Here is a 21218-nt window from a genome sequence, read left to right on the forward strand (position 1 = left end):
ATGAAAATTGTGTGGTCTGGTGGGAAGCATCAACACTGGGAACTCCACATTTGAAACGGTATTGATCACAGTAAAACTACTGCAGTGGAGTGAAGGATTTTGTGCTCCTGCTGCAGAGTTCGGTGTTAACCTGCAATTAACAAGCTGCAACTGTGCTAAGATAGTTCATGGGATTCCTGCAACTATTGTAAACGGGGCTGGAGATGGCACCATGAGTTCTGCCCCCTGTTAGGCAGAATCGCATGCAGTGCCCTTTGGGAACACTACATGCAATTAAGACTACGTGTCAGTACAATTTCACTTTTGGTACAAGCCTGTTCTACAGTTATGTGGTAGCAGTGGCTGAGCAGCCAGACTTCTCTCGAGTTTAGTGAGCAGTAGAACACGTTGCACAAAGGACCAACAAATACAGTGATTCAAATATACACTTAAGGTTTCCTGGTGAAAGAATATACATTTATGTACAGTTTGAAAACATTACACTAGCAAGAGCAGCTCAATATCACACTTAATATACTACAAAAACACCACCAATAAATTACTGAACAAGTTCAGCTCCCCTGAAGTGGGAGCAAAATGGCACTCGCGATACTTTACAAAGGGATAAAAAGACAAGGTTATAGAATCAATAGCACACATACTGGAATAGGCAGGGCAAAGGGTTTCAGTAGACTACAAAATTCAATTCAATAGGCCTGGGCCAAATCAATGGTTCAAAGTCCTTGTATAGGATAACATAAGCGGTTAAGTCTTTGCCACAGAGTTTAGAAGAATTGGCTAGGCAAAAAGTTTGACATGTTTAGGGAAGGACAAGCCTTCGAAGTTGAGTTTCCATAACCTTTTGCAATTGCCGAAAAGATTTCCGGACCGTGTTTGCAATCTTGTTAGTGAGAAGAGCTGTAGCTGAGGCAGTTGTTCCAGCAGATCTCGCTGTTCCTGAGCTTCAGTCGTGGGGACAAGGAGGATGTCTGGAGGTTCCTGCACTGCCTAGGGATGAAACCAAAAGCTTAGCAAGAAGTCGGTTTAAGGTGTGAGTGCCTTAAAGTCCACAAGCTGGCTTCCTTCCCTCTGGCTATCCGGTTTTCAACAGCACTCGAATGAATATTCGACCAGATGGGGATAGTGTCCAGATGGCTTGCGAGTTGGTTGTTCCCACCAAACTAAAGGGAAGAAGTTAACCTTGAAGAGCTTCTGTCGATGGAGTTTCAGGCAATTCAGACCTGCAGCAGGGCTTCACCGGTCGTGCAGGAGTTGCAGCAGTCCTCTTCCTTCAGCTTGCCTTTGGTTCTTTCGTTCCAGTGGTCGACTCTGCTTTCCAAGTCCCAGAGACCTGCTTTTAAAAAGTTCCCCCCATTCATTCCAAACTGGCTGTCACTCACACAGCAGGGTGGCTGTCCTTGCCAGACTGTCAGCTGGCCAATCATGCCAGAATGCATTCAGGTCTCCTAGGAGACTAAGCACTGGGAGTTTCGGGCACCTCCCTCACATCCTGTCCACCCCAGACACTGGCGCCAGAGGAGGGCTTCAGCATTGAACCCTGCCAAAGCCCAATGAACAAAGGGACCAAACCTGGTTTTGCACGCAGAGACAAACACAAGAAGGACCTTTCCTAAATGAAATGGTGAAAAGTCAACCAGAGTTTGTCTTGAGCGCCATATTGAAAAACATGGCCGACCCGATTTCTAGCTAAAGTTCATGGTCTGGAAAAATCATGGTAGTTTGCTCTAAACCACTGCCACCAGACATTTAAAGTAGGAAAGGTTAACAATTGACTGTTACATGAGTGTTTTGACTCCGGGGATGCCAGGCAACCCCTCCAGCACTCTATAGGAAGATGGTGTGCTGGGTAAGTAAACTTAAGAGACTAGTAAAGTCATTTTAACTTTATATGCTCTGGGAGACAGTAGTCATCCCAGAGAAGGTATTTAAACCTTGAAGTCTGAAAGACATCCCTGTGCCAATGCACCAAAGGTGCTGTGTCACACACAGAAAAAAGAGGATGCCAATGGAGATGTGTTATAACCAAAGAACACAAGTGAGACACACCAAAATACAGAGTGGGGGAAAAAGGCTCGCTCTTCCCAGGTAGAAAAATCCAATCCTAGTAATCCAGCAAAGTTGCTGGGGGTCTCAAAAGGTAAGGGAAATTAGCACATTCTTGTGAATTCTCCCTAACACCCCCTCCTGCCTCTCCCCCCCCCCCCTAAGAAAATAACAGGCGCCATGCCTACAGCTCATGTCAGGCAAACTTAAGTATTGTGCCGATAGTTAATTTTGCATGACAGTGAGCTGGAGGCAATGTGCCCTTTATTTGCTATAGGTTAAGGGTGGCACGCTGGGCCACATACAATACAAGAACAGCACAGGGGTCAATTGACACGAACACTCTCAGCAGCTGGACCCCCTGCTGTTCTTTTATTGTGTCTGCTGAAACGGGTTTTTTTTTTTTGTGTGCACCCGTCACCACCCCCACCCCCGACGGGTGCGCACTGAAAAATCTCACACATGGCATGGTGTGGGATCTTTGCTGGGGCTGAGGAAAGCAGATCCCAAGATCCGGCTAGAGATCTGATGCCAGATCTCGGATCCGGCATGAGCCGGCCTATTGGCCAGCAGTGGCGGAACTAACACATGGGATTCTTTGAGATTGAATATATATGCAATGGAATGTTTCTGATTCACCATACCAGCGTGAGTACGATTTGCGGGAGGCACATGTTGCTCCTGGTATAACCTTTATTTGTGACTGTATCATTCAAGTAGTTTATTCATCCATTTGTCCATACGCATACCTTGGTTTTGTGGGTTGTTTGCAACAGTGTCATGTAAAACCCTTGAGGAAACCTGGTTAAGTCCCACTTCCTCAGTTACATGCCCTCTTTAATTTTTTTAGAAAGGTGAAATACCTAGACAGTTTTCCATTTGAGAAACTGCTTCTTTTATTTCATGCGTCTCGTCTTGGCTCCCATTTTAACCAGCAATGGCATTGGGCTATAGCAGAATTAGACAATATTACAGGCACGTGCCACCGCCAGCAGAGAAGAACGGACGTATGGTTGTATGTTGCACTGGTGTGGCCATTGCAGGGGCATTTTACATACTCTTGATGCATGATTATCACCTACCGGTTTACCTGTTTGCTAGACACACATCTGCAGGGCTCAAGTCGATGGTGCACGCGGGTGTACAGAGCCCTCCCACTTTTCTCCGGTCAACTTGATACGCTAATGTCTGGTGATGTCACATTCAATTGGTATGTTAATTGGTGCGTCCCCTCCCACCTTTTTTTTCAGGACTTGACCTCTGAGGGACTGGCAGGAGTTTTAAGGTTTATCCGGCACAAAGCCGGTGTCGCGCAATAACCCCTCCACGTAACAGTCTCCCTTCATCCCCGCCACCGGGGAGAATTGATTCTGAAATGAAATCGCTAAGGGGAGAGTCCGTGAGGGGGCAGATGTATTTTGCGACACCAGCATTGCATAGGCAACTGAACTCATTAAAGTATCATGTTATTTACAGGCGGGAGGCGCTTCGGCGCTCCAGCAGCATGGACGAGACGGGGACTGTTGTCTGGCATTTGGCTATTTGCCTTCTGCTGTCTTGGATAATAGTTGGAGCATCATTGTTTAAAGGAATAAAGTCTTCTGGAAAGGTACAGTACATTTATATATTTTTGTATGTATATTTAACGATGTATGCTTACACAACATAATGCACTCAAAATGCTTTTATGGTGCGTGGTGTGGGCAAATGGTTTATAATCATCTACAGAACTCCAGAAAAGTATTCTTCCACCGCTTATGTATTTTTATTTTGTGTTTGAAAAAATATACTTAAGTTAAACTGGTTCCTGTGGAGGATTTTCCCATGTCTCTAATATGACTGTTATGATCGAATGGGGGAACATGTATGTCTTTGTCTCAACACTGACAGTGCCACTCCTGCAGTGGCACCCACCATGCAAAGTGGGTGTGCACGCAGGTTACGCTACCCTGCCCCCGAAGTCAGTGGTATTTCTGCAGTGTGACCGCACAGATCAGCCTTTTCAGTGTTGTGAATCAGGCAGAAATCGCACAGCTGCCATTTGCAGCAGTGTAAATGCTTGGTGAATTCGCCGGAGTGTCTCTCATTGCCTACATTGAAGTTATAAGGCTGCCATTTGTAAAATTCCATAATTCACGGCAATGTCATTCCCATGAATTCACGGTATGCTAATTGCAACGGACTGGTGTGGGTGCCATGTCAGGTCCGTGCTTTTTAAAAGTACCATAGCTCTGAGGCAGAGTTTGCCACATGGCAAACTCAGCTTGCAGTCCTCTGCACACCATGCCAACCTATGGCTTGTCCATAACCTAGAACCAGAGACTGTTACATGTTGGCCAATCCTCTAAGTGCACCGCAGATCTCACGTGTGCTTCTGAGAGGATGGTGGCGCTGGGTCACAAATGATGCCATATTAGGGATGCCTCTAAAGGCCAATCAGTCGAGAATACTGTCAGTCACGTGCAGGGAATCTCCCTCTAAACGGCTGGGGCAGTCAGTCAACTGTCAGGACACTGCCTCTAAAGCTAGTTTGCACAGGGTGTACCTTTTCACGTGTCAGTACACCGCGCATGTCTGGTGTGGTTGGTCCATAGGTGGTTTTTTTTTTTTTTTTTTTTTTGTGCACTCTGTGCAACTGTTAGACTAACGCCTGTTTGTTTTTGTTGGGGCTGTAGAACATCTGCCTGTGAAATGTCCTGTTGATGTCTCTGAAAGACTGGCTGATCATCTTGCACGTGATCAGTCCCCCTGCACCGGAAAGGATGCTGGGCTTGGCACAGTTAGTCATGCACTGGCCTTTTGACTCTCATGAGGTACGCTGCGATGGAGTAATTCTGGGTCAACCCTGAGTTTCTGTAATGCAGATGGGCCTGGCGAAGAGTCGGGCATAAAGACAACGTCTACGGGAGGCTGAGCGAGTGCAGCACAGCTCAGTGACTTGGCTACTCACGTTGGCAAGCTAGGAGGACTGTGTTCGAGTCAGACAGATGCAAGAGCACTTCCTCCAATAGGCGGCCTTTAATTCAGGGAAGTGGCTCATATATTGGTGGGACGTGTCAGGCCAGATTTTGCGCCCTGTTCATCTCTGTCGTGGATGAAAGGGGGTGGGATTTCTCAGCAGGGAAAGTGGCTCATGGAGATGTGATGTCTTCATCCTAGCTTTTCCACTAGCTGCAGGCAGTCATCTGCACTGGTTTACCTGGCCACCCTCCGATCTCGGGCCCAGGTCCCCTCCTCGGCTAGTCACACACCTGCTCTGCCCTCCTGGCAACCCCCACACTTGGGGACTGTTTTCGGTTTCCCTACAGTCCTGCCACCAGCACTAGACACCTGATGCCTGCACTTACCCTTTACCCTTGCACTTGCCACATGCTGGCCATACTTTGCAATACATGGGATAATAGAACAAATAGTAGTTTCCCATTCCCCCTTCCCATCCACTTGCTCGAACTGAATGACACCGGCATAGTAAGATAGTTGTCTGTCTTCCCTCTGTTCCCCCTTCCTTGCCTCGTCGCACCTCGAAACACTTGTGTATAGGCGCATTATAAATGCCATATATCATATCTTCTTGTTTCTTCTGAGCTTATATTGTCCAAGTTGTTCACGATTTTCTTTGGATCAGTACTCTTATGTTACATTTTGCTAACATGGAGCATGGGAACTAATTGAATTACATCCAAATTCTCAAACGATACCAACAATTGACAAGCAGCCAACTTAATAACATTACCCTGATATCCTCATTTGGATAGGATATCTGCAACATAGAAGCACTCACATGGCAAAGTACTGAACACTTGGAAAAGAAATGGCTTAAGTTAGTTTGAAACATTTCCAGTGTCTGTGGTATTTTGTTTTGGAAGGCATGATCATTTAATTTTCGAAACAGAAAAACTGTTTTAAATTGTGAAATTAACTCTGATTTTTGTCTTTCTACTGGTAGGTTGTGTATTTCACAGCAATATTTCCCTACGTTGTGCTGCTGATCCTACTGATAAGAGGCGTGACCCTAGAAGGCGCTTATGAAGGCATCCAGTATTATATCGGTGAACAATCCGACTTTTCCAAGCTGAAGGGCGCAGATCTGAGTCCTCTTATCTTAAATCCGTGGTCTGAGTTCTATTTTTGCTCACAGGGTAATGGGATGTTTGTTAATATGTATGCCTGTATACTATTTATAAATCAAACAGCATGCATACAAGCTGCACATAGTTTTGAATCCGTAAAAGGGCACAATTACAATAATTACTAATTACCAAGTATTTGAATTGACTCTAAGAACTGCTATAAGAAGGAAAGGCAGATCATACAATGTGCAGTCTATAAGATCTGGTCACTGAAAATCAACAGACCCATTTTTGAAATATGTACATCTTGCTATCCCCAATATTAGAAGCTAAATGGAAATCTAACATTGCTGCCTTTCCAGCTGAGTGTTGAATTCACATTGGGTGGTCCAACCTAGAATGTGTCGGTACCAACCATGGCTTAGAATGTGGTTAGTTTGGTCAAAGGATGAGGACAAGATGTAAAGCTAGTTGCGAAGAGATAACCATGATGAACCAGCAATTCAAATCGTGCAGTATGCCCAATAACTATGGACATCCTATGCAATAATCCCCCTCCTCCCCCCCTAAGAAAGCCTGCACCATTTACATCAAAAAGGAGAATGTTAATGCTTGGAATCCCAGTATACATTTCAGATTTAGGTTTTTCAGAACAAAGCAAAACTTTCAAATTGATTTGTCAGTCACGGGTGTTCTACACTGGTGTTCTACTTACCGGGCATCCCTCCTAACCAGCTCTGCTCCTTTGTATTGCGATTAGACCATTGGTCCGGAGCCTTTGTTGTCAAATTAGTGTTAAAGAAAATAATGATGAAATGTTCCTTGTGTTCCTTCATGGGATGCCTGATTTACTTATGTGTAACATGATGATTTTAGCGACACCTATGCATCTCTCTGAGGTCTCCATTTTAATTGTGTGCAACAATTTATTTTAAAAAAAAATTCCTATCCTGCAGTGAATGTACACATATTAATAGAAATACCAAGTCTTTGTGATGTAATGATTTGCGTTACGCTATAGTCTGCTTCAATATGATGGACAATGGCCCCATTAGGGCACAGTGCCACAAATTGCAAATAACAGGACATTTAAGGGCAACCACTAGCAATTCACACCGATTTACTACACGAGTGAAGGGCTGATCCCCCACCATCCACCAATGCAGTTGCTCGGGGCCTTTTCATATTTGCACACACCCCAGGGAGCAGTAGACTGAGTCTTTTGCGCTGACATCTTGCCCGTCCAGCTGCTGACAGGTCTGCTTAGTAAATCAAGGTCTCGCATGCAGTACACAATGATGCAGAATTCAAGGAGCACGTCAATCTTTACATTCTGCTCAAAGCATGCTTTGTGTTTTTGAAAAATGCAACTTAACTTAATGTTTCAAAATGTTTGTGGTAAAAAAACAAGCACCCATTTAAGGGTACAGCATACTCAAAGATTGGATTCAGATCTTTTATAGTTTTCAAATCAAAATTATAACAATATTAATGTATGTACCAAAAATAGTGGAGAAAAGCTTCTGATCAGTAATGGAAGACAGGGCCGTTTGGGGCTTTACCTTTTATAATTGGAGGACAAGTTGAGGTTGAAAGTAATTATAACAAACGCCCCTCTCAGTATCTGTCTTGAGTTACCTTTTCCCCCAGCTTAAAGTCTTAAATTGTCCTTGACCTGTAACACATCTTACTGAACAGAGCAGCTCTTTTAGAGGTGCCTGCCAAGGGAAATCTTCTGGCACATTCTCTGACATGATTGCTTCGATGGTTTCCTTTCTTTTACAAACGGGACCTCTATCTCTCTTTTAATTGTGATTTCTATGTACAAGTATAGGGTCTGGCCAATGGGGTGAAATTGCTTCCTATAGCCCACTTGACAGTATTAATATCGACTTGAACGGGTGCTTGGGCCGATGGATGAAGGGTTCAGTTTAAGAAAGAGCAGCATCAGATCCCCCCCCCCCCCCGCACACCAGAAGTCTTTCAGTATGTGGACTGCATTAGCAACACTGCCTTGTGTAGTTTCAGGCTAGAATTCATCTTGTTGCTCTCATCTGCTGCATGGCAGTCTTGTGGAGCTGTTTTCCGCAGCTGCTGATACCTATTCTAGTGCACATTACGCAGTTCTGCCTCTGTATCCTCAGAGCAGTGTCACTGAATTGGGGAATCGCAACAGGATACTCATGTGTCGCATGTAAGCGGGTTATCAATCCTTTAAAGGGAATCAACAAGTCAGTTGAGAGTGATGAAGAAGGGGGGGGGACTTGACTATGCAGGTATTATTCCACCGCATTTCATTTACCGCTGACGTGTTGGGCACTCCGCTATGAAAAGAATCTAAGTTGTTAGCTTGACTGAAGGTCCAAGCTTTTCCAACACATTTACCTTTCCACTACAAGGTGCTCATTTTGGAGTCATTGAGAATGTGGGTTCTTTCAATGCTTTGTTCAAACACATCCCAATATTTATATTTTCTGTTCTGGCTATAAGGTGTCTATAAGGTGGTCCTTTATCGCCACCTATAAGCGAAAATGAATGCCTTGGAGTACAGCTGGGGAGAAATGGCTTAAGAGGAGGGACACAATACACCCATTGTCTGCCCATGGCCATTCTAATCCCTATGGTCATTCCCAACCACTTCTTCTTCTCCTCCCTGCCAAACACACTCCTGTGATCTCTTTGAGCTAACCCTATTGCACCTTTAAAATCAAACTTTTCACTTGCAGTGCCAGAAAAGGATGTATCGAGGCAATCCTTTGAGCTAATGGTTTAATTGTTGATGTAAAGAAGCTGTTGGTGTAATAAAAATGCCTTATCCAGTTCTTCCTTTAGCCAATTGATGTATAAACAAGATGTGTGTCCTTCACTGAAGTCCTGTTAACAAATATTAGCAAACAGTTCTGGCTTGTTCATAGGTATTAGATAGGCACGTGTCAGGCATTGCTATTGTATGGAGGTATGTGCACCATTTTCAAGATGCTACCATTAATGGCCAGTTAGTACCATTACTCCAATGCCTGGCAAATACCTTTCCCATATCTATACAAAAGTCAATACTTATAAATTGAATAGTGGTGATATTTACTAGAGATACGATCCCAAAAAATGATTACTACAGCTTTTTCATTTTTAAATAACAATATAGTAGCTCACTCCGACGTTGCTATTGCACATGCTGAAAACACTTTGATTGCTGCTCGATCCTAGACTCTTATCAAATCTCCTCAGACATCCGCTCCTTCAGGATTGCTTTTATCTGATGTCCGCTAGTACCCATGCTTTAATCTAACCGTGAACAGTGTTACTTATCAGCTTTTTGCATTAATGTCGTGTTTAAAGTTGTCCAGATGAATTGCTGGTTAAACCTTTATATAGACTGATAAAGGAACAACTAATATGTTGGACAGCACACTGAGCTGGATTGTAACAGATATAATGCCCAAATAGACGAAGTAAATGATTGTAAATGGAGTTTATTCTTATGTCATGGCCTTTCATTTTTAGCGTTTTTACAAGTTTTCGTATAGCATGCCTATTAAAGATTCTCGTGCAGTTGTTGGATATATTTTAGTTAGGATATCTTCCACACATTAATGCTTTCTTCTTCTTTAAGGTTTGGAAAGATGCAGCCACTCAAATCTTCTTTTCCCTTTCGGTGGCCTGGGGTGGTCTGGTGGCACTATCGTCTTACAATAAATTCCACAACAACTGCTACTCGGACGCCATATTTGTTTGTGTTACAAACTGCCTGACCAGCGTCTTCGCTGGATTTGCCATTTTCTCCATCCTAGGGCATATGGCTTTCAAAGCTGGGAAACCGGTTTCCAAAGTGGTCGACTCGGGTAAGCCTGACATTAAAATCAGGTCTTTCCTAAAATAATGCCTGTAATAAAAGACCTTTTTGAAAATGAAGACACGATTTGATGGCAGGAGTAATGTTGTAATCCTTTGGAACATAACAATTTGTTATTCATTTAATACAAAGGAGTGTTTGGCTCCGATGTCGCTGCTCATCAGGATTTGTGTTCCTGAACTCATGGCCTGGCACCACTATTTTTGCCTAGAATCTCAACGTACCTTGATTATTAACACAGTGCTACGCTTTTTCTCTGTTCACGTTTTAGGCTTTGACCTGGCATTTATTGCTTATCCTGAAGCCCTGTCCCAGTTGCCCGTGGGACCCCTGTGGTCAATCCTATTCTTCATGCTGCTGACCTTGGGTCTTGACTCGCAGTTTGCATCTATAGGTGGGTAGTGTCGAAGTAACTCACCCAGATTCACAAAGTTTTACCTTTGCACAATGTACGCCAATGTAGACCAACGCTGGCTTCTTTCTCTGCAGAAACTATAACGACAACCATTTCAGACGCCTACCCGAATGTAATGAAGAAGCTGCGGATCCCCATTACCCTCAGTGTCTGTTTACTCTTGTTTTTGCTTGGCCTTGTCTGTGTCACCCAGGTAAACATTATTCACGACGTCTACTTTACACGCCAGTGAGTTGGGCTCCAATCCATGCTAAATTCTAAAATTGATATTAAAAACAATATCACTGATTGCTATTTTTTGAAGAGGAGCTTATGGGTGGATTAGCTTACAGACCAGGTTGGTTTTACCTGCTGCATGTCAGGATAGTTTTTGGCTTTCAGAGGCACACATTTGACTAACTCATTTCTTTTAGGAGATTTTTGCTCTGTTCATATTTGGTAGAGTTGAGGTTTCAGAATTACTCATTCAAGCACAAGTTTTACTTTGAATGGGCAGGGAGGTAGAACTGTGGTTACTGCTGTGCGACACTCGTGATGAAATAATACTTGTCCAGTCTTGTTTACCGTTAGGTGTTTTAAACCAAGTCCATCCTTACAGGTCTAACAATACCTACGTGTGTGTACTTATGCAGTCCTTTTTCCGGGCTTCACTGTTTTTAATCAATAGAACATAACACAAAACGTGCCCTGAGATGCAAAATGGCAGGCAGTTCTATCTCAGGGTTAGAGGATATTATGAGTGGCCATATGTCCAATTGACATCCATTGCCAGATGTCCCAGAACTACCTTTTGCCTTAATGACTTCCAATGACCGGTTATCGAGGGCTTGGTAATGAATGACCCGAGAAACCATAAACAAGTGTACACAAGTTTGTCTTTGCCTAACATGAGTTAATTAATGTCCTAAACCTATAGGAGCACTGCATCTCACACTTTCCCTTGGAAACCTCTTTCCAGATTCTCACCAACCTCTCGCCAATTGACAGTAGCACTACCAACACCCAGTCTCTTAGATGCTCACATCCTGAATGGGTTGTGGAAGACCCCATCCGATTTCCAGGTGGGTGGATTGGGCAAGACGCACATTATAGCTTGAATAATTCCCTTTTCAACTTTGAGCTGCAAAGATAGTTCCTGCAGCTCTTATGGCAAGACTGTCAGGGTAATTCATAGATTTCAGCGCAGAGGCAGCGCAGAACTAGCGTGCACCAGCCGTTTGTGCTAAACAGCATTCTGGCACACCGCGTATTCATGGAATATCGAAGCCATTTTGAGCGCTGGTGCAGAGAACATCCCGCAGCGCCAGTTAGACCCCCAGGAATGCCCCTTGCGCAAGGATAAGGCATTGAAATCCCCATTGCAGCGCAAAGGGCCGCGCTAACCCTGGATCAGCTTACAGGGCTGCTACACTGCAATCGTGGAACGTGTTTCTGGGGTGCGCTGGAATTGTCGCGCAATAGGCCATGGGCGAGCAGGGTACGTTTATTTCTGGGGTGCACGGGAAGTTTCACACGCGATAGGCCATGGGCGAGCGGGGTACGTTTATTTCTGGGGTGCGCGGGAAGTTTCACACGTGATGGGGCTTGTGCGAGCGGGGTACATGTATTTCGGGGGTGTGCGGGGAGGTTTACACGTGTTTTTGCTGCCATGCGAATTGGCAATGTATCCTCCCTGACTCATGTCCCCCTGGACCCCCCCCCACCCAGCAGTGACAGGCACCTACCAGCAGGCCCCGACTCATGCCCCCCCCAACACCTCATGACGATCCACAATCATGGGCCTTATGGCCACCCAAATCACACCCCACACCACCCCAGTCCAAACACACAACCAGGTATGACATCCACCCCACAATGAAATACCCATCATATGATACATCCCAAATGGCAAGTATGCACATCAACACATTTCTGTCACACCCACACAATGGGTGCATGTGATTGAGAAAATGTATGAAACCAAAGAGAGAATACCACACATTGAAGTAGGAAATAAAAATGTATTAAACACAAAAGCAAGGGAATGAAATGAAACACACAACAATGGAGCTAAATAATGAAAAAGCTGCATGTCCAAAATATAAACCAAAAAAGCATTATAGCAAAATCCAAAGCAATCCATAAGCACGTGTCCAAAGTGTCAGTCCGGCAAAACAAATCCAAAGTAAAAAAACAAACCATTGATCCATGGAAAAAAAATAAGAAGCTAAATCCATTGTTAAACTATTTACAAAGTACAAATCCAGGGTCCATGTGCCCAATCATTGAAATGAAACCTATAAAAAAAAAACCTACCTAATGAAGAATTATGTACAAAAACGAGGGGCGTTGTCCAAGTGCCCCAAAATAAATAAAAACAGAAAGGAAACCTACCCCGAATAACTATATACAATGGCAGCGGGCAAGTCCAACGGCTCACTTTGTGATGTCCCGGGTCAGGGCATCATCGCACTCCATGTCAATGTTCTGGAGGCGGGCCACTGCCCTGGCCCAGAGTTCTCGCAGGGATGCAGTCATGGCCTGGTCCAACTCCCTGCGAGTTGCCTCGAGGCACTCAGCCCGCCTCAACGCCCGGCGCATCGAGAACTCCGCCCTGACCATGGTGAGCCATGCCTCTTCTTCCCGCTGCCGCACTGCATCTATCCGCTGGCCCAACCACCACCACACGGAAGACGCTCCCATTCCAGGGTCCTCCTGCCCTCTGGCCAATGCCTGCCCCTCTGTTGATGGCCCCGAGCCATCCTCGCTCCCACCTTGAGGCTGCTGCTGTCCATGTGCCCTGGCCGATGATGCCGGCACATCCTCCATCTGCTGGTCTCAGTTGGTGGGGTGTCCACCCCTGCTGGACCTCTGACTACCGACTGTGGCAGGGATGGGAGCTCCACCAAGCTGGCTGCGTTGGTTGGGCCATGTCCACAGGGGGCCCTGGTGGAATCTGGGCTGGAAGATGGCAGGGAGAACGACTGGCGCATAGTCTCCAAAGAGGAGGAGAGGGCCACCAGAGTGCTCGACACATGTAGGAACCCTCCAACCAGTGCCCCTCTCAACTGTGCCATGTTGCCACGCAGGTCTTCGTGATGGCGTGCATGGTCCCCCCCAGGAAGCCCGCACGTCATCACGAATGACACGCGTGCCCAACGCGACACCAATCAGGACGGAACCCATATAGTCGGGTCTCCTTGTCCGCAGGTGGTGGAGTGCCAGATGATGTGGGCCTCCCCCCTACCTGTGGATGGGCCTGGGACGGGGCATCCCCGCTGGTGCATGGTGGTGCAGTCACAGGGTCAGGGAAAGTGACATGCACAGGCCCCTCCGCAGCGACCTTTGCTGCCTCCTAGCCCTGGACTGCACCACTTGCACCAGTGGTACTACCCCCACCAGGCCTCATGTGCGGCTCAGTAGTGGCCTCCTCCTCCTCCTCCTCTGGAGACCACCAACCTGGATGTCTCGGCACAGTCTTCCGCCATCGCAAGCCCCTGTGGGGGCTCACCCGGCCCTTCCGCTACAGCCGTAGTGGCAGACAATGCACCAGTCCCCTCGCTCCCAGATGTCAATTCCTGGGAGGGTGGCTGGGCCTTGCGTCGCCGCCCGGTGGAGGCATCCCAGCCACTTTGCTCCACAGCACCGTCTCCGCCCTCTTCTTCACTCGATGCTGAGTAGAGGGAGACTTGGAACACAAGCATAAGGGTACTGAACAATAGTCCCCTAGACAGGACTCAATAACACATGAGTGGAATTGTCAAACGTCACTTCAATCCTGTCCCTCCACAACACATGGGTCAATGCAGGCAACACACATGCAGAAACGGGCACGGCGCATGCAATCAACATCATCAGCATCCATGTACAAGGGCCTCTATTGACAGAAATGTTGGCTTCCAACTTACATACATCATGGCTCATACTGATCCCATGCACACACATCACTGGAGGGTCATGCATCAGAGCTTGTACACCACACACAGTGGATGTAAGGATGACTAGCCTGCATAAGTGAATCAACACATCATCATGGAAAAGTGTCATGCATCCATGGTGTTTCACAGTCACACACACGCTTCTCAGACAGACATGTACACCATACATGTACATGAGAGCAGCACCCATCTCTCACCCCGTTCATGTCCAAGAACAGACAGACAGGCATGCATTCATATGTGCATGCTGCTCCCCATGTTGCATTGGGACACCTGCACCATCCATGAGGTTCACGCATGACTGGTCTCGCATGCATTGCCATGATGTCCCTGGACACACACATCCAGACATGGCCTATGTCACACATACAGGCAAGTAGCTGACTGCCAGCACACTGCAACATGCCCTGTTTCACACAGCAATGCATGGCCACTTACCGCTCCACTCGGGCCTGCATCCTGAGGATCTGGTGGCAAAGCACTGGGTGAATGTGCTCCAGGACCCTCCTATGCTGGTTGGTAAACTGGTCCCGGTGCCCCACTGCATCCTCTGCCTCTAAGTGGCGCCGGGCCTTCTTGAGGGGCCTGGACTTGTAGTACTCCCAGCGCTTCTGGACGTGTTTGATGTCACGGGGTGCCACCCTCTCTGCGTTGATGGCACCCACCATGTCCATCCAGATCCTCCTCCGTCCTTCCTTGTCGGCGCTCGATGGTGTGAAGAGGGCATCATAATACCCCAGAACTTGCTCTACCAGGATACCAACTTCCTTATTGCTGAAGCTGGTAGCCCTCTGCCTCTCTGGCTGGGGGTTGCTAGTGGTCTTGGATGGTGTTTGCCCTGACATGGCGACCCCCCAAGGCAGGTGTGGGTGGGCAACTGGGTCCTGGGGCTGGGCTGTGGAGCGATGGGATCCTAGTCGGGAGTCTTCTGTTCCAGCAGGAGTGGACACAGCAACTGGACCCCTGCAGATGGCTGACGTGCAGGCACCAAATAGCAGGGCATGTGGGCAGCAGGCAGGCAGCAGCAAGTGGGAGTGTGCTGTGGGGGGCTGGAAAATGGCCTTTTGGGCAGGAGCGTGGTCTTCCGTGTGTTGTTGCGTGGGCAGCTTGATACATTGGCACGTGAAAAAACTGCACGTCTGCGTGTAATTTGAGGAAAGGCCCTTAGCACGTATGCATGTCTGTGACATCACGTGCAAGGGCGTTGCCCTCAACACAGGTGCATAGTGAATCAGCATGTGAAAAAACACGTCATCGTGCAATTGGAGGAAAGGGCCTTAGCGCGTACGTGCATAAGTCACCTTGGACGTGTGGGCTGGCTCAAAAGGCACACGTATGACGCCATTTTCTCGTATGTGCTTTTTGCGGAGAGAGAGCGGTGATTCTCGTATTTGTCGGATCACATGCAATTACTTCACAATGGTTCCCGTTCATACTCGCTGTTTAATTCTTCTTTTGGCGGGGGTGTTGCCAACGCGCACTCGCGCGTCTTTTTTACATTCTTTTTCAAGGCAGACGGTGAGTTGCACACGTATTTTCCAACTGTGGTTGCCCCTGTGTCGCGTACCCCTGCAGAGGTCCTTGTAGGCTGCGTGTATCATGCGTATTCTTATTTTTGTTTTTCTGGTTGCCACAGCGTAGTGTGGGTTCATTTTTCCACGCACGTGGTCTAGCAGGGGTTGTGTGCACGTTTGTTTTCTGGGTGCCTGTGCGTTGCGTGACCCGTCATATTCCCCCAGGGGTCACAGGCAGCCTTGCTAGAGCACTAGGGTACAAATTCCATCTCGTACCCTACACCTTTCACCCCAATTGCCCAGGAACGCACAACATCGGTGCAATGTTTGGAAGGGGACCAAGCAGTAAGGGATGCAAAGGTGGCCGAGCTCAAAGAGGTGGGCGTGGTAGGGGACGTGGCCAGGATGTGCAGGGCGGCCCAAGAGGCCAGTGTGTGGAGGACCAATCGGGGCCACCTATGCCCCCCACCCCCAATGGTTGGGGGTAAATGTAGCTGACACCATCCCAGCTCAGCCCTTGTTAAACCAGCCAATATTGTCAACTGAACCAGCACAGATGACTCCCAGGCTGACTTCCATGTCACCAAGTCTTAGCCACATGTGGTGGTGAAAGTTGCTGTCACCAGGCCACGTGGATCTGTGGCAGCAATGTCATCTGCTTCCCCAAGTAGCCAGGGTGAGGAGGCTGCATGGGCAGCTGCAACTCAATCCACCCCAGCTCTGAGTCTCCCAGCCGGGACAGTGTCGGTCCAAGTCCATCACACCGAGGTTGGTCCTGCCAACATCGCCCTGCAGCCAATGCCTTCAGTGAGACCTTTGGTCATTGTGCCTTTGGAAACTTCCAGTGCCCAGTCCACCTGCGCTTCTGCCCCTACCAACCAGAGCAGCGTAAGCTACTCCGGATCCGCAGCACCTTCCAAGAAGGGTGCTCTTGCACTACAGGCTGGGAACCCGGACACGGCTACACACTCCGGCACGTCAAGAAAGCCTAGTTTCAATGACGCCGAACTAGATGCACTTGTGGTCTGTGTTGGCACATAGCTGCGAAATGGTGGTGACTGCAGGGTGCAAGACTACGCCTGCTCAACGTAGGGCCCACTGGCAGACCATCGCGACCAGCATTAGTTCCCTTGGATTTGTGAAGCGCACAGCTGATGATTGCTATAGGGGGTGGAATTACCTGAAACGCAGAGCAAAGAACAAGCTGGCTTCCAATCATGCCTCTACTCATTTGACTGGTGGTGGGTCTCCACCAGAGGACGACCAACTCACTGAACACAAGTCTGTCACTGGTGGCTTTCTCACAGAGGATCAGATCCGAGGCGTGGGAGACCTACCAGATCTTGAAGCATTGTCTGAGTGCCCATGCATGTGTGTAATGTGTATGTTGCTTGGGTGATGTGTTCTGATTGCCAGGTGAGGCTGTGTAGTCATGACCGGTATGGGTCACCCTTGTGGTCCCTCCAAACCATTCCCCGGCCTTGGGTTTGGGTATGACAGTATCCCTTCTGACCACAGTTGCCAATTTGCACCCGATTACTGCAGTTGCCCTTCAACTGTCATCTTGAAACAACATTTTTCAAAATGTGTTCCTGTTCATTCAGCCTGATTGTTTCAATCCTTACCATTTTTACCACGCATTTGTTTGCTCTACTGCCACAAATGTAACATACTTCTGCCATAGTTTACAACCCACAATGGCCCACATTTATTACCTTGTTATGGGAATGATTAACCATTCAGGCTGATTGAGTAATGGCCTGCACACAATCATGTTTGGACCCTGTTTGAATGTTGAACATGACTGTTGTCTTCTGTCATGTTGAAGTGACCAACCATTGATGTATCCATCTGCCTGCCATCACTGCATCAGTGAACACTAGATGTGTTGCAGCGTGTGGCACTTGCTTGTTTTGTCACACTATTTTGCATGTTTTATATTATGATGTCCATCTCACATGGATGGGTGACAGTACATATTTCCTACCATATTGCTGTACTTGTCAAATGTACCATGGCTATGCTACATGCCATCTGTGTGCTGGCATGTGTCATGTATGTGTATTGGACATGCCACTCACAGGCTAATGTGTGATGCCAGTGCTATCCAGCATGCAGCACGTGTTGCTTTTCCATCTTGGAGTCCTCAGTGTCTGCTTTTTGCCTCCCCTTCCAAGTCATTGACAGCGCATGCGTGCCAGGGTTATTGTCATGTGGGACATGTGTCATTTATGTACTGGATTTCTGCCTCGTCAGGCATATGTATGCTATGGTGCTCATGCCTGTTTCCATTTGTTACCTTTCATGTTTTTGCAGGTGATGCGGCACTTGATACTGTGGAGGAGTTGGTGAAGACCCAAGAGGAATCGCAGTTACAACCGGGCACCACTGGAGGGCGTGGGGTGGTGGTGGGTGAAAACCCATTTGTCCTACAGACCATGCTGTCCATGGCTGTCTCTGGGTACACCTCCGCAGACCTCTATGAATCAGGTGCTGAATCGGACATTGAGACATACGTGCCGTCGCAGGTGAGTGTTTCTGGCAGGATGCTGTTCTGTCCAACCCACCTGCACCAGGGGTTGACCCTTTATGGGGATTTCAGTGTTGAAAAGTCCGCCTTTGGCGGTTACGGATACAGGGTCACACTCCACAATATTTGCTCCTGTTAATGGGCCAGCAGATCAAAGGAGGAATGCAGCCTCAGGCAGTGCCAGCACAGGAAATTGTAGATCGCCTTGCCCCAACAGGTGTGGTGCCTGCCAACATGGTGGCTGTGCACCACCAAGCAATACTGTGTGGGAGAACGCCATGTACGGTATAGCCGCACAACAGGAAGCATCGGTTGAAATGATGGCTCAGGCAATGGAGAGGGTGGCCACTTCCATTCTCACCCCCTGAAAGGCAGATGGAGCTCCAGCAGCTGGCAACAGACTCCATTTGCCTCTCACATAGGGAGGACATGTTGGCGCCAAACAGGGACCGACGGGCTGGACTGGAAACTCTGCGCACAGCCATATCTGCAGAGTCGCAGGCACACAGGGAAGCCCTGAGGTTAGAACACAGGTCCCTCAGATACTCTGGGTAAACTTGGTTTCCTGAAATTTTAGGTCAGAACAGCAGCTGGAGCAGCTCACACGGTCACTCTCAGCTGAGCGCCAGGCAACCTGTTCGGAGAGCCGGGCATCACGCGAGGCCATAAAGGCAGAAATGTGTGCTACCCATGAGGTGCTGCATGGGTATCTCGTACCATCATCCTGCAGAACCAAACCTTCCAGAACTGCATGCTTGCTGCCATGGAGGACCATACCAGGGCTTTGCGTGGGCTGCCTCCCATATCCCGGCCACCTCCTGCTGTAGCAGCAGAGGGTGATGACAGCGATGGCAGGTCTCCCACTGTAGCGTAGCCGTGCAGGCCATGAGCCCATGGAGGTATTTTTTTTCTCTCAACATCCACGCATGTGGGTGTTGGGGTGCACCCTGTACCTCGTCCCTCCTGGGTGTCCACACGGGGCCATTTTTTATTTAATATTTTTTTACAGTGTGTTTGTCATGATGCCTACCCCCGGGCATCCGGATCAAGCCCATCAGCCCCGGGAGCAGGCATCCAGACATTTACAAAAACCCCAGCAGCCCCAGCTAGGGGCTGTCTGGGTTCAGTCCTGGCACCGTCGGCACCAGGCTCATAGACTATTACTTACCTCATGCAGACCATGCTGCAAATAAATCCAAGCCAACGTGAGGCCTCAATGGGACTATTTTACTACAGGGACTATTTTTTTACTCTGGTGTGGTCCTGGGGAACTTCTTTCCTGGGACTACTTTGAAGGCTATTTAAACCACGCCCGAACAGCAGCACATGCTTCGTGTTATTCTGCATCCAGCAGCGTGACTCTCACCGTGCCTGCAGCCAGCATCCAGTCGTCTGCCACGCCCGCGTGCCTGCAGCCAGCATCCAGTCTTCTGCCACGCCCGACTTGAATCCAGAGCTCCTAGAATAAAGAAGAAAAGGACAAGGTTAGAAAACAAACTTATTTCTAATTCCTCACCTGATTCTGGATCCATTTCATCTCCCGACCTGGAAAGTACATCAGTCCTGCACGCTTCGCCAGCTCCAGCACGGCGCCATACTCACCAGTTCTCGCAGCATCTTTCGAACTGGCACTGTCCATTTCTTCGCCGAACTCCGGCACCTAGGGGCACAAGAATAACAAGGTGAGCCAAGCGAATCAGCAAATACCTCTTACCACAATAGACTACCTGATTTACCACTGGCGGTGGTATTCTTCATATCCTCATATGCCACATCTGTAAAGAGGGAGAAAAAACACGTTAACGCATGCAATAGTTACCAGACAGCGTTGGGTAACACACTCTTAAGCAGCTACGAGACCTTCTTCTCACGAACTCAGTTGCAACTTAAGGAAGGGGACAAGAGTGAACATTGGGCACATTGAACTCTTTGAACTTGATACTTACCAATCCCGCCTGGGACTTCAGAGTCGATGCTTACCGGAACTCTCCCAACGCCTTCAAACCAGTGAAGTAACTGGTATCCACGCGCCCCTGCAAGACACGCAGGATGGAGAGCTCATCTTTTATAAACATAAGGTGAGGTTACTAAGGGGATATCGGAGGTGATTAGTGGGGGAGAGCGAGAACAGTTGGGAGGCCATCACTAAAACCCACAGGTGGCTAATCCCTGTCTCCACTTGCAGGAAAATATTTCTTCGGGTCCAGCAGACAAGACTAGGCGGGCTAGTCCAATCATCTCTGCGCTATGTATCACGTTGACGGAGACCGCAGCTGTCCGGGTCCAATCGACACCCCTGTGGGGTCCAGGTGAGCGTAACAGTGTTTTGTGTGCCTCCCGTGGGCAGCCACTGTGTATTCCAGCTGGACACATGCAGGCTTGTCCTGTCTTTGGGTTAGATGCTTGGGTTCCTGACACACCCCTCCTGCTCCCCTTTCCATGGGCTTGCAAAGGGTGTGACCAACTGACAGTAATTTACAGTGACATTGGGCTCCCATGAGTTCTGTGGCCAGTCTGTAGTCAAAACTGTGTACATCCCTAGTGGGAATTGTTGTTGGATTCTACACTGCATGGTGTATTGATATGCCTGTGCATCTAAGTCTTTCTCCTTATATACATGTAGCTTCTTCATGTCTTCACAAGCCCGTCTACTTTGCAGATGCAGTTCATGTTGTATGCAGTACACTGACACATTTGCCTGACAGCAACACTATGCAGTTGGAAGGGGTTGATGTGCTGCTTTGGTCGGGTTGTGAGACTTGCACTACTTTAATTTTATACTGTCATATATTGCCACTTTTTCATCCTGTGCTGCTGTTTTGTGTTGCTGGTAAGTATTTGTTCATGTGTGCTGTTTTTAATTGACTACAGGGAGC

At 47.8% G+C, this 21218-nt stretch overlaps 1 protein-coding gene across 1 annotated transcript in view; it reads left to right on the forward strand.

Annotated features, from left to right (window-relative positions):
• LOC138480529 (sodium- and chloride-dependent neutral and basic amino acid transporter B(0+)-like) overlaps positions 1 to 21218 on the forward strand; it is a 75783-nt gene that overhangs the window by 30521 nt on the left and 24044 nt on the right. Inside the window, exons 6-10 of the mRNA XM_069612284.1 lie at positions 3520 to 3652; positions 5990 to 6130; positions 9727 to 9955; positions 10238 to 10360; positions 10456 to 10574. Coding sequence (XP_069468385.1) covers positions 3520 to 3652; positions 5990 to 6130; positions 9727 to 9955; positions 10238 to 10360; positions 10456 to 10574 — 745 coding nt within the window. The remainder of the gene's footprint in view (positions 1 to 3519; positions 3653 to 5989; positions 6131 to 9726; positions 9956 to 10237; positions 10361 to 10455; positions 10575 to 21218) is intronic.

This window comes from Ambystoma mexicanum, chromosome 5p, assembly GCF_040938575.1.
Source record: "Ambystoma mexicanum isolate Mex_15411 chromosome 5p, UKY_AmexF1_1, whole genome shotgun sequence".
Classification (NCBI taxonomy): domain Eukaryota; kingdom Metazoa; phylum Chordata; class Amphibia; order Caudata; family Ambystomatidae; genus Ambystoma; species Ambystoma mexicanum.